We start from the raw sequence: 13,815 nt of genomic DNA, 5'->3' as shown, positions 1-13,815 counted from the left end.
TATGTATTGGACCTGCCTTTTGTTTAAGGTCCCCGTCTCTTGCAATATCTGCATATCCCCCTTAATCAATTCCACCGACTCAATAGATGGGCTTCTCTAATTCTTTATAAAACTCACACTCTTCTAGTTGTCTCACTGTCTCCCTCACATATTGCTCCCTATCCATCACGACCACAATACTGCCCTTATCCGCTGGCTTAATCACTATAGAGCTATCCCCTCTCATTCCTTTCAGGGCCACCCATTCCCCGTCGGAAAGGTTCCAGGTTTCTGCAACCTCCTTCATCTCTTTCAAGATCTTCTGGTCCTCCTCCATCTCCTGAACCACTTTTGCAACCTGGCTCCCCCTGGGTTCCCACCCCGAGCTTGGTGTATATGGTGCTCTCTGTCCTTCCCCTCCCTCTACCTCAAAAAAAGCAGCCAATTTCAGTCACCTATGATATTCCTTAAGCCCTGCCTCTGCTTCCAACCTGTTCCAAGTATCCCCTCCCATCCCCGTGCCTCAAGGGACAAAGGATAACCCCTCTGTAGGACTGACATCTCAAATTTGTTAAGAACTCTTGTTTGGGAGAAGTTCCACAGACTCTGGTTGACCGGGTGCCTCTCCCTTATCAGTTTAAACGAGCCAACCAGTGCTTCCACATTGCCCAGCCTGTACCTCGAGTCCAATGGGTCAGGTTCAACTCTGTTCGGAAATGCTGGCTGTGGAGGATGTCTATTGCTCTCCCACTGCTGATGATATGCGCATTGATCTGGTTAAGGATCATGACTTGGTTTTTATGTAGATACCTATGGAAGTTTATAACCGGGATGAGGATCTGCGCATTAGGGAAGGTATATTCCGCCGCCCCCAAGGTCCTCTTGATCAATTTTTCCACCAATCCGGTAGAGCCGTAGGCCCTGTCAGGTTGCAGAGACCAATACTTAAGTTTATGACCTCCATTATCCTGTCTTCTGAACCCCTCCCAATCCCTTGCTTCCTCTAACTCCCCCTGTGACTCTTTCTTCTCCTCCTCCTCCATCCTCTTCTTTCCCACATCCTCCTCCTGGGTAACTTGTGATCCACTACTGCCAGCCACCTCATTCATTGTGACCCAGATCACATCATCCTTGTCTGACCCATCTGTCCCTGTACCCTCACTTCTTCCTCTTTGGTCGGTGAATGTTCCCCATCATTCCCTTGAGGCTCAGTCTCAGCTGCCCCTAAATCTTGGTCCCCTTGTTCCTGCTCTTGCGGGGCCCCCTGCAGCTGTCTTACACCCTTCCGCCTCACCTGTGAGGTACTACTCGCTGGTTTTACCAATCCCGCCAACTTCAGAGGGTCAAGGGGCCTCGTCACGGCCAAACCCTCACCAACCCACAGTTGTCTGATCTCTCCCATGGCAACTCTTATGGTACTCTCCCAGATATTTTTCAAATTCCTGCGGGCCCATCTAACTCCTACTTCCAGAGCCCTCTCCCCTTCCTCCAAATCCATCCTCTTCAACTAGGCCAAGACTTCCTCCTGGATTGAAGTATAAAGGTTGCTTTAAAATATCCAAACTTTCACAGAGCCACCTCCTGGCACTCCCGTGAAGCTTCCAGCCTACTGTGGGTGTCGGGTCTGCTGGCACTACCACCGTTCCCAGCCACCTGGCTACCTTCTGCAGGGATCTTGGCCCTGGTTCCTCCTCCATCTCACATAAATAAAGGTGGTGAGTGATTTTAATATATTTGTGTAGGAGTCTGACCATGCTCTTGAAGCAATCGTCTCTATCCATTTTTGAAATCTATAAAAACCAAGAAGAGATCTCTTTTAGGAACACTTTTAGGCTCTAATAATTACTACTATGTCTACAATCTTCACCGACTTTAATCCTAATATTAATTAGCTTCTCATTTTCAGAATCCAGCTCCTGGCTGTACCCGACTCACTCAGATCCCATCTTGCAAGCCGGAAATCCTGACCGAGCCCATAGACCCCCTCCCCCCTCCCTTAAAAAAAACTCCCAATCTTTCTAATAGGTTTGGGTTAAGATAAGGGTTTGGTTTAGGGTTAGTTGCTTGTAATTATGCATTTACTGTTATTACTATGATAAGTAGATGCAACATATGATTACAACAACGAACGAACCATGATGAAAATTAAAAAACTGACGACATTCATATATCTTGAATTACACTAACGGTAAAATGTTTGGAAAAATATTTGTTTTTTACTGAATAAAAGCCTTTTCTGCTCACCAAGGCTGCATTTATTTGATTAAAAAAATACATTAAAATCAGTAAAATTGTAAAATATTATTACAATGTTAAACAGCTGTTTTCTATGTGAATATATAGTAAAATGTATAATTTACTATTTTATTTTTATTACTACAGTAACTACATGTAACGTGTAACAAGGACACTGTCAAATAAACGTTATGTTTTTTCTCCATTCACCTGTAGTGTCTTGCCTTTAATGCATGAGCATCTTGACTGATGTTCACAGACCTTGTGAGTCACATCTTGGATGGATGATCTCCTGGATGAGGAGTGAATGGACTGCTGGTCTTCTGAACCACTGATGGAGGCGTCGTCATCACATGATGGGTCACATGACAGGCCACAGACACGCCTCTTTCTGGGCATGGCCTGAAGCATCACCAGCAAACTCTCTCTGCGACTGTCACCCGGTGCCACCTGAACACACAGTGTCCCACGGTCATCTCACACACACACACTAGCAGTCCAAAGTTTTGAATCGGTAAGATATTAATGTTTTTAAAACAAGTCTCTTCTGCTCACCAAGGCTGCATTTATTTGATTAAAAAAAAAAAAAAAAAAAAACAGTAATATTGTGAAATATTATTAGAATTAAATTCTGTTTTCTATGTGAATATACAGTAAAGTGTAATTTATTCCTGTGATCAAAGCTGAATTTTCAGCATCATTACTCCAGTCTTCAGTGTCACATGATCCTTCAGAAATCACTCTAATATGATGATTTGATGCTCAAGAAACATTTTTGATTATTATCAATGTTAAAAACAGTTATTTACATTTTTATTTCAGAATTCTTTGATGAATAAAAAAATTAAAAAGAAAAGCATTTATGTGAAATAGAAAGACACTGAAGACTGGAGTAATGATTCTGAAAATTCAGCTTTGATCACAGGAATAAATGACATTTTATATTAAAATAGATCAATAAATTGTCATAATATTTAACAAAATTACAGTTTTATTTTTGTATTTTGAATCAAATAAATGCAGCCTTGGTGAGCAGAAGAGACTTCTTTTAAAAACTTACGAAACTAAAACGTTTGACTGGTAGTGTACACACACATTCAGACACTGTGAGAGACACACACACACACAAACGCACACACACGTTTGGTACCTCAGAGTTCAGGAAAGTGTTCAGTGTGTGCAGAAGATCCGAGCCGGAGCTGAAGTCCAAACTCTGTCCGATCCAGAAGTGTAATAAATCCAGCGTTCGCTGATACACTTTTGCAGCGTCTGACGAGGGATCTTCATTCGCTCTGCCGTTTGACAGTTAATGCAGAACACACTTACATTTCATTTAAATTAACTTCTTGGAGATTATTATTTAATTAGTATGAGACTGTGGATGATTAACTCTCTCTGTAAACCTTAATTATGTGGGCTTAACAAAATCTATCTATCTATCTATCTATCTATCTATCTATCTATCTATCTATCTATCTATCTATCTATCTATCTATCTATCTATTATCTGTCTATCTATCTATCTATCTATCTATCTATCTATCTATCTATCTATCTATCTATTATCTGTCTATCTATCTATCTATCTATCTATCTATCTATTATCTGTCTATCTATCTATCTATCTATCTATCTATCTATCTATCTATCTATCTATCTATCTATCTATCTATCTATCTATTATCTGTCTATCTATCTATCTATCTATCTATCTATCTATCTATCTATCTATCTATCTATCTATCTATCTATCTATCTATCATCTGTCTATCTATCTATCTATCTATCTATCTATCTATCTATCTATCTATCTATCTATCTATCTATCTATCTATCGTCTGTCTGTCTATCTATCTATTTTTATTTTTAAAGGCCAGTTATTTCATGGATCCAGGATAATATGCATCCTGATAAAGTTCCCTTGGCCTTTGGAATTAAAATAGACCCACATCATCACATTCCCTTCACCATACCTAGAGATTGGCATGGGGTACTTTCCATAAGATCATCTTTCAATGCAAATCAAACCAGCTATTAGGCTAACTGAAATAACACCATGCCAATCTCTAGGTATGGTGAAGGGAATGTGATGATGTGGGATATTTTAATTCCAAAGGCCAAGGGAACTTTATCAGGATGCATATTATCCTGGATCCATGAAATAACTGGCCTTTAAAAATAAAAATCTGCCTGACTCTATGGGAATTTAACATAGGGGGGGCCTGACTTATGCACCCTGTATTTTAAGGAAGAACATTTATTTATTTATGATACATTATTCATACACAAAGAAAATTGGTGTCCTTAAAGGTTGGATTTTTCCTCATTTTTCTAATTAATTAATTAAGATCAATTTCCAAAAGATGATTTTTTATTCCTCTTTTTAGGCAACTTTAGCATGGGGGTAATAACTTATTCACACCACTGTATCTATCTATCTATCTATCTATCTATCATCTGCCTATGTATCTATCTATATCTATCTATCGTCTGTCTATCTATCTATCTATCTATCTATCTATCTATCTATCTATCTGTCTATCTATCTATCTATCTATCTATCGTCTGTCTGTCTATCTATATCTATCTATCATCTGCCTATGTATCTATCTATATCTATCTATCGTCTGTCTATCTATCTATCTATCTATCTGTCTATCTATCTATCTATCTATCTATCTATCTATCTATCTATCTATCTATCTATCTATCTATCTATCTATCTCTCTATCGTCTGTCTATCTATATCTATCTATCATCTGTCTATCTATCTCTCTATCGTCTTTCTGTCTATCTATATCTATCTATCATCTGTCTATCTATCTATCTATCTATCTATCTATCTATCTATCTATCTATCTATCTATCTATCTATCTATCTATCTATCTATCTATCTATCTATCTATCTATCTATCTATCTATCAGTCCATCCGTCCCTTCAGACTGTATAACATTCAAACTAACTGTCAAACTATATTTTTAGGTCAACATCCAAGTTTTTCTTGACCAGTCTACTCTAAGTTTATTCTGTTACAGTGGTCATATTAATTTCACTCGTACCCCAGTGTGCTGTTAAATCTGTCCATCAGAAACTGCAGAAGCTCCTCAGGGGTGCAAAAGTAGCGATACGTGTAGAAAAACTGCTGAATAAATCCCTCGGAGTGAGCGTTCCTGTCAACGACACGTGTGATGAGGGTAAGAGTACGAGCAGACTCATACGTGACCCTGGACCACAAAACCAGTCACATGTCGACGCCTGTGAAGAGACGACTCAACGCCGGCGATATGTTATGCCCTAAATTAATACATGATTAACTAACTGTATTTTTCTATGTACATTTCTGAAATGCACTTTCTGTAAAGCTGCTTTGAAACCATATGTATTGTGAAAAGCGCTATACAAATAAATTTGAATTGAATTGAATGTCACAAGGGTATATTTGTAGCAATAGCCAATAATACATTGTATGGGTAAAAATGATCAATTTTTCTTTTATGCCAAAAATCATTAGGATATTAAGTAAAGATCATGTTCCATGAAAATATTTTTGTAAATTTTCTACCGTAAATATATCAAAAATAGATTTTTGTGAGTGGATGCAGCAAAAGCGAGAACATAAATTTAAAGTCGATTTTCTCAATGTTTCGATTTTTTTTCCACCCTCAGATTCCAGATTTTCAAATAGTTGTATCTCGGCCAAATATTTGTCATATTTGCACATTTATCATAACAAACCATACATCAATGAAAAGCTTATTCAGCTTTCAGATGATGTATAAATCTCATTTTCCAAAAATTGACCCTTGTGACTGGTTTTGTGGTCCAGGGTCACAATATATATAATGACTATTATTGGCAAAGATTCATTACCTGGCGTACAGGTACGCCATCAGCCCTCGTGGCGTTGCGGTCACTAGCGGGCAGTCGTTCGCCCTGAGCCGCTCACACACGAACAGCATCAGCGCTGGATCCTCCGAGTCCTGCAGATCTAGAGGTGCAGTTCCACTCGCGGCCAGAGAGGGCAGCAGAGAGAGCGGCAAACCACACTGATCCACGCTCAACACCTGAGAGACAGAAACATCTCCACTCGTTTGTGTTAAATAAGAGGCGATCTATTGCTGGAATGTGTTGTTCTTTACATCAAGGCGAGTGCTCGTTGCCGCTGTTATCGGTTCTCTTGAACACGCTTCAATCTATCGTTTAACGCTCCCTATACCCTTAAATAGGACACTATTTGAGGGAACAGCCATTTGTAGAGGTGTATGAAACTATAGTGGACGTTAGTGCTCTCATTCAATCCCACAATGCACCGCAATAACGAGTGTACAACCGATGTATGCTCAACCATAAATATCCATAGTAAAGGCCAGATGTCTCGTCCGCGCTGCTGGCCAATGGAGGTCGACGTCCGCACTGGCGGCCATCTTGCCACAGGCAGCTCGCTCACTTGTAACATTGTGTTTTAATGGTGCATGTACTTTTTAAATAACCATAACTTGCTAAATTTTCTACCGATTTTCAAACGGTTTGGTTTGTTATAAACGTCAGAGATGTAGTTATGACACTGCACACTTATGAATAATAAGTGTATAAATAAATAATCATCCAGAATTATAGCCACGTTAATAATGTTTGTAAGAAACCAAACCGTTTGTAAATCCGTCAAGATTTCAACGAGATAAGAGTATTTGTGTTCGTGCTGATCACTCATCTTACATCAGGCACCACAGAGCCCGCCAGAAAGCTTGCCTGTGACAAGATGGCCGCCGGTGATGACGATAGAGGCCCTGTCCCAAATGGCGCACTTCATGCAGACTTTCGGTCTCGTGGACTTAAATTGCGCGTGCTCGCCGAGTCTACGAGTCCGTAGGCCGTCCCATTTAGCATTTTAACGCTCTGAAGTGTGCTCAGCAGCGCCCCCTGTGTACCCTTGAAGCGGTCTTCCACGAAGCCCTCATACATGCAGGCTCCACGCACTTTAACTACCCAGGAATCCTTGCGAAAGGCCAATCAGACAACGGATGGGAGGAGATTTCGCTCACGGACAATTGTTAACATGGCTGAGAAGAAAATATTTAAGTGTAATTATCATTACGGTTTTTATGATAAGTTTATACAAACATTATGATCATCGACCAGTGGCTGATGTCTCAAACATAGGCTAATAATAGCGAGCTGAATAATACGATCGCATTATGATTCATTAAATAAATAGAACAGAATGTCAGGGCTTTACTGAGTCATATGTAAACACAACAACAATAGGCGGCATATTTCCCCGAACCTGCAGCTCCTGTCCATAACAACAACCAGACCGTCTTCCTGTTTCCGGCGTGACGATCGAGTCTGTCCCAAAAATACCTCTCAATGCGCCCTCGCGGACTCGCGCTAAGGGCCCTATAGGTCTGCACTACATGACGTCACTGAAGTGTGGACTCTGAGGAAGTCAACAAGTCCGGAGTGTGCCATTTGGGACAGGGCCCTGTAGTGCTGGTTAAGTTTAGACCGACTCTGAAGTAGGAGCTAAATATGTTCCTCCAAAAGAGTTGCTAGAACTAAAATCGTTCCTAGGCCCTTGCACACTGAGTCCGAAATTCACATCCGAAATTTTTGCACGTTAAAAAAGAAATACGACCTCACGTTATCACGTCAATCACGCTTGCACACTGCCTCCGAAACTTTCGTCCGTCATTAAAAAAATCGAATCGGGTTCGATTTTCTGCGTTTTTCGCATCCGTAGCAAGTAGGGATGTGCACGAATATTCGAATTTTCGATCTGTAATTATTATTCGAAAAATAAAATACTATTCGAATTTTACTAAGTTGCTTTGCTGGCCGTAAATGCAGTGAATCCATGATAAATCCCAAACACTCAAGTCAAGTCAAGTCATCTTCATTTATATAGCGCTTTTAACAATGGAGATTGTTTCAAAGCAGCTTTACAGAGATAAACATACAATTTAAGGTAACAGAGATTGTTTGGGCCAGAGACTCCGCCGTAAGACATCTAGCCTTTATTATGGATATCTATGTGCTCAACGGCTAGAGAATACCCATAATGCACTGTGAGAGTGGCGCGTCGGATGAATTCCCGCGTATGACCAGAAGATGGCGCGTCCAAACCGCTGGTCCAATGTGGCTACAGCGTAATATCATTCCTTTTTAATTGATTATTAAATTGTTTAATTACGGTTTATGTATGCTAGTTTCCATGACAGAGTTAAAGATAAATCTTTTCATTACTACTGGTCCTGGAGCTGCCAGTTTGCAACGTTTTAAATGATTATTAAGCAGCACAAACTATGCAAAAGGCACTCAGTGTCTGAATTCACTCACTCGTTTTCATTCACTCCTTCAGTGGACTAAATTAGGGGAGAGATGTAGGGAATAGTGAATGAGGGATTTCGAACACAGCATCTATTTGTTCCGGTGAAATCACAAAAGAAACTGCACAGAAACACGTCCTAGAATAACTGATCAGCGATGATGAACACATTTGGTTTTAATGGGGGAAAAAACTATACAAGGGCGGATTAGAAACTTAGAAAAAGTTCGACCAGGGCCATGTGTCCACCAAAGTGTTTTTTCACGCGGCTGGCGTATTTTTTCTATTGTTTTCAATGGAAGCACCGCGTTTTTTAAACGCCATGAGTGTAACGAGGCGCAGAACGTTTTTTTCACGCTGAAGCGCTGAGCGCCCGGCGCTTTTTACTGGTCGCCGAGAGTTGAAGAACGTTCAACTTTGGGTAAAACGCAGCGCTCATCACTGTCACTTTTTACCCAGCCGTCCAATCACAGTGGAGGAGGGGCGGGGCTAATACCACACCGACCAACTGCCACAACATTCTTTCTGTACAACGACATCCACCAGCAGAGCTAACCGAATAACATGGATGAAAAATACATTTAGTATGAAACAAATTATCTGCGAAATCAGTTACAACAAAGCCCGTCTACGGAAAGCCTGGCCACTCCCTATTAAGTCTATTGTACTGAATTGTGGTTGTAGTTCCACCAGAGTTCCACTGGGGGCGATCGCCCATGAGTGCGTGAGTGAATGGGAGTCTATGGAGCTAGACGGCTAAATTTGTCTCTTTCACCCGATTGCCGTTAAGAAATCTCAGATTTGATTGTAGGTTTTGCAAGTTCAACATGGGTTATAGGTCGACAGTTGAATGAACGAGTACTTATGTCCTTTCGATTTCTTACAGGTTGAGTTGTTGTTGCCCATAACACGCTAGCATTCTGCTAATGAACGCTGGTTGGTCAGTAAAGGACTGATTACGACCAGAGACACCGCTTGATGGCATCCGAAGCGGGACCATAATGTTAAGAACTTTAGTTTTACAAAAACTCTTCTAGCACGTGTGTTTACCTGTGTCAGCTGTGTTACCTGTGTCAGCTGTGTTACCTTTGTCAGCTGTGTTACCTGTGTCAGCTGTGTTACCTGTGTCAGCTGTGTTACCGGTGTTAGCTGTGTTACCTGTGTCAGCTGTGTTACCTGTGTCAGCTGTGTTACCTGTGTCAGCTGTGTTACCTGTGTTAGCTGTGTTACCTGTGTCAGCTGTGTTACCTGTCAGCTGTGTTACCTGTGTCAGCTGTGTTACCTGTGTCAGCTGTGTTACCTGTGTCAGCTGTGTTACCTGTGTCAGCTGTGTTACCTGTGTCAGCTGTGTTACCTGTGTCAGCTGTGTTACCTGTCAGCTGTGTTACCTGTGTCAGCTGTGTTACCTTTGTCAGCTGTGTTACCTGTGTCAGCTGTGTTACCTGTGTCAGCTGTGTTACCTGTGTTACCTGTGTCAGCTGTGTTACCGGTGTCAGCTGTGTTACCTGTGTCAGCTGTGTTACCTGTGTCAGCTGTGTTACCTGTGTCAGCTGTGTTACCTGTGTCAGCTGTGTTACCTGTGTCAGCTGTGTTACCTGTCAGCTGTGTTACCTGTGTCAGCTGTGTTACCTGTCAGCTGTGTTACCTGTCACCTGTGTTACCTGTGTCAGCTGTGTTACCTGTGTCAGCTGTGTTACCTGTGTCAGCTGTGTTACCTGTGTCAGCTGTGTTACCTGTGTCAGCTGTGTTACCTGTGTCAGCTGTGTTACCTGTGTTAGCTGTGTTACCTGTGTCAGCTGTGTCAGCTGTGTTACCTGTGTCAGCTGTGTTACCTGTGTCAGCTGTGTTACCTGTGTCAGCTGTGTTACCTGTGTCAGCTGTGTTACCTGTGTCAGCTGTGTTACCTGTGTCAGCTGTGTTACCTGTGTCAGCTGTGTTACCTGTCAGCTGTGTTACCTGTCAGCTGTGTTACCTGTCAGCTGTGTTACCTGTGTCAGCTGTGTTACCTGTCAGCTGTGTTACCTGTCAGCTGTGTTACCTGTCACCTGTGTTACCTGTGTCAGCTGTGTTACCTGTGTCAGCTGTGTTACCTTTGTTACCTGTGTCAGCTGTGTTACCTGTGTCAGCTGTGTTACCTTTGTCAGCTGTGTTACCTGTGTTAGCTGTGTCAGCTGTGTTACCTGTGTCAGCTGTGTTACCTTTGTTACCTGTGTCAGCTGTGTTACCTGTCAGCTGTGTTACCTGTGTCAGCTGTGTCAGCTGTGTTACCTGTGTCAGCTGTGTTACCTGTGTTACCTGTGTCAGCTGTGTTACCTGTGTCAGCTGTGTTACCTGTGTCAGCTGTCTCGAGAGAAAGGAAAGTGCAGAGCGCGAACACACCAAAGTGACTGAAGGATTGCCGTAAAGCAGTATCTCTGGTCGTACGATGTGTATGACGTCATTGACATTTTAAAAGACTTTTTAAAGCAAATAAGTGACTCTTAAAAATCTAACACCCAGCTATGTGTAATTTCTTTGCATCTCCTTTCGAAAACAACATTCAAATTACTAGACAAAAAATTATATCCTGAGAAAAGTGGATTTTGAGGGGTATATCTCCATAGACCTCCATTCATTCTGCACTCGTCCTGTGAGGGCCCCCATGTGGAGCCAGAGTGGAATTGCAGCCAGTTCAGGAGCCGGAAGTTTACTGAGAGTGGAAGTTCTCCCCATATCAGACATTCTCTGGTTACAAGTAAACTGTGCTGTGGATATTCTGTATCATAGCAACGAAGTGTCTCAACTGAAAAAAACGCTGCGCTGCCAAACGTTCTCAAGCGCCCACAGCTACGCGTTTCAGCAGAGCGGCTAGCGTTTTCAGCTGGCTAAAAAGGGGACACGAGAAATGTATGCAAATCTATTTATTACTTCACTGATGCGAAGAATCTCGGGACTAACAACACTGTCATTTGGAATTGATTTCTGGACATTATGTTATTTTTTTTCTGCAATTGTTATTGTACATATCATTGTATTGTTTAAAACTAAGTTACGCCGCTGGGCACAGACGCTCTTATTATGAACACTGCTACACATTTTCTGGTGGTAATGCTGTAAATAGGTCCTCCTGACATCATCATGGTCATGCTCTTTGATTTGCTCTGATAAATGTAAACCTTGAATAAGCTGTAAGATAAGAGCATCTTGGCCAAGTACATAAATGTAAATACTGAATATTCTTGCTCAAAAATGTCTTAAAAACACAACAGAGAATTGGCACAAACCTGGAGATATTTCTTCACAGTGTGTAGAAACTCCACTTTGTCTCTGAGCTCGTCAAACTGCAGCTTGACTTTAGACAGCATCACCTTTGTGTCCGAACCTACAATGACAATGAGAATATATGTCACTCACTCACTCGCGCACACCCACTCACTGACTCACTCACTCACTCACTCACTCACTCACTCACTCACTGACTCACTGACTCACTGACTCACTGACTCACTGACTCACTCACTCACGCTCGCGCAAACTCACTCACTCACTCACTCACTCACTCACTCACTCACTCACTCACTCACTCACTCACTCACTCACTCACTCACTCACGCGCACACCCACTCACTGACTCACTCACTCACTCGCGCACACTCACACTCGCGCACACTCACACTCGCGCACACCCACTCACTGACTCACTCACTCACTCACTCACGCTCGCGCACACCCACTCACTGACTCACTCACTCACTCACTCACTCGCGCACACTCACACTCGCGCACACCCACTCACTGACTCACTCACTCACTGACTCACTCACGCTCGCGCACACCCACTCACTGACTCACTGACTCACTGACTCACTCACTCACTCACTCACTCACTCACTCACTCACTCACTCACTCACTCGCGCACACCCACTCACTCACTCACTCACTCACTGACTCACTGACTCACTGACTCACTGACTCACTGACTCACTGACTCACTCACTGACTCACTCACTGACTCACTCACTGACTCACGCTCGCGCACACTCACTCTCTCACTCACTCTCTCACTCACTCACTCGTGCACACTCACACTCGCGCACACCCACTCACTCACTCACTCACTGACTCACTGACTCACTCACTGACTCACTGACTCACTGACTCACTCACTCACTCACTCACTGACTCACTGACTCACTGACTCACTGACTCACTGACTCACGCTCGCGCACACCCACTCACTGACTCACTCACTCACTCACACTCGCGCACACCCACTCACTGACTCACTGACTCACTCAATCACTGACTCACTCACTGACTCACTCACTCACTCACGCTCGCGCACTCACTCACTCGCGCACACACTCACTGACTCACTCACTCACTCACTCACGCACTCACGCACTCACTCACTCACTCGCGCACACACTCACTGACTCACTCACTCACGCACACGCACTCGCGCACACGCACTCACTCACTCACTCACTCGCGCACACACTCACTCGCGCACACACTCACTAACTCACTCACTCACTCACTCACTCGCGCACACTCACTCACTCTTGCTCGCTCACGCACACTCACTCACTCACTCACTCACTCACTCACTCACTCACTCACTCACTCACTCACTCACTCACTCACTCACTCACTCACTCACTCACTCACTCACTCACTCACGCTCGCGCGCACTCACTCACTCACTCACTCGCGCACACACTCACTCGCGCACACACTCACTAACTCACTCACTCACTCACTCACTCGCGCACACTCACTCACTCTTGCTCGCTCACGCACACTCACTCACTCACTCACTCACTCACTCACTCACTCACTCACTCACTCACTCACTCACTCACTCACTCACTCACTCACTCACTCACTCACTCACTCACTCACGCTCGCGCACACCCACTCACTGACTCACTGACTCACTCACTCACTCGCGCACACCCACTCACTGACTCACTGACTTGCGCACACTCACTCACTCACTCACTGACTCACTGACTCACTCACTCACTCACACACTCACACACTCACACACTCACACACTCACACACTCACACACTCACTCGCGCACACACTCACTGACTCACTGACTCAATGACTCACTGACTCACTGAATCAATCGCGCACACACTCACTGACTCACTCACTCACTCGCGCACACACTCACTGACTCACTGACTCACTCACGCGCACACGCACTCACTCACTCACTCGCGCACACACTCACTGACTCACTCACTCGCGCACACTCACTCACTCGCGCACACACTCACTCA

At 43.3% G+C, this 13,815-nt stretch overlaps 1 protein-coding gene across 1 annotated transcript in view; it reads right to left on the bottom strand.

Annotated features, from left to right (window-relative positions):
- The window catches only part of LOC130072193 (kinase non-catalytic C-lobe domain-containing protein 1), a 97,800-nt gene that overhangs the window by 19,144 nt on the left and 64,841 nt on the right, over window positions 1-13,815 (bottom strand). The window contains exons 20-24 of the mRNA XM_056237206.1: window positions 11,805-11,902; window positions 6,087-6,280; window positions 5,276-5,386; window positions 3,365-3,506; window positions 2,476-2,664 (exon numbers count right to left, since the gene is read on the bottom strand). Of these exons, the coding sequence (XP_056093181.1) occupies window positions 2,476-2,664; window positions 3,365-3,506; window positions 5,276-5,386; window positions 6,087-6,280; window positions 11,805-11,902 (734 nt within the window). The remainder of the gene's footprint in view (window positions 1-2,475; window positions 2,665-3,364; window positions 3,507-5,275; window positions 5,387-6,086; window positions 6,281-11,804; window positions 11,903-13,815) is intronic.

This window comes from Rhinichthys klamathensis, unplaced genomic scaffold (genome assembly GCF_029890125.1).
Source record: "Rhinichthys klamathensis goyatoka isolate OS25496 unplaced genomic scaffold, OSU_Roscu_1.1 h1tg000482l_1, whole genome shotgun sequence".
NCBI classification, from domain to species: domain Eukaryota; kingdom Metazoa; phylum Chordata; class Actinopteri; order Cypriniformes; family Leuciscidae; genus Rhinichthys; species Rhinichthys klamathensis.
Note: the sequence above shows the minus strand (reverse complement) of the source record. Positions and strands in the feature narration are given on the sequence as shown.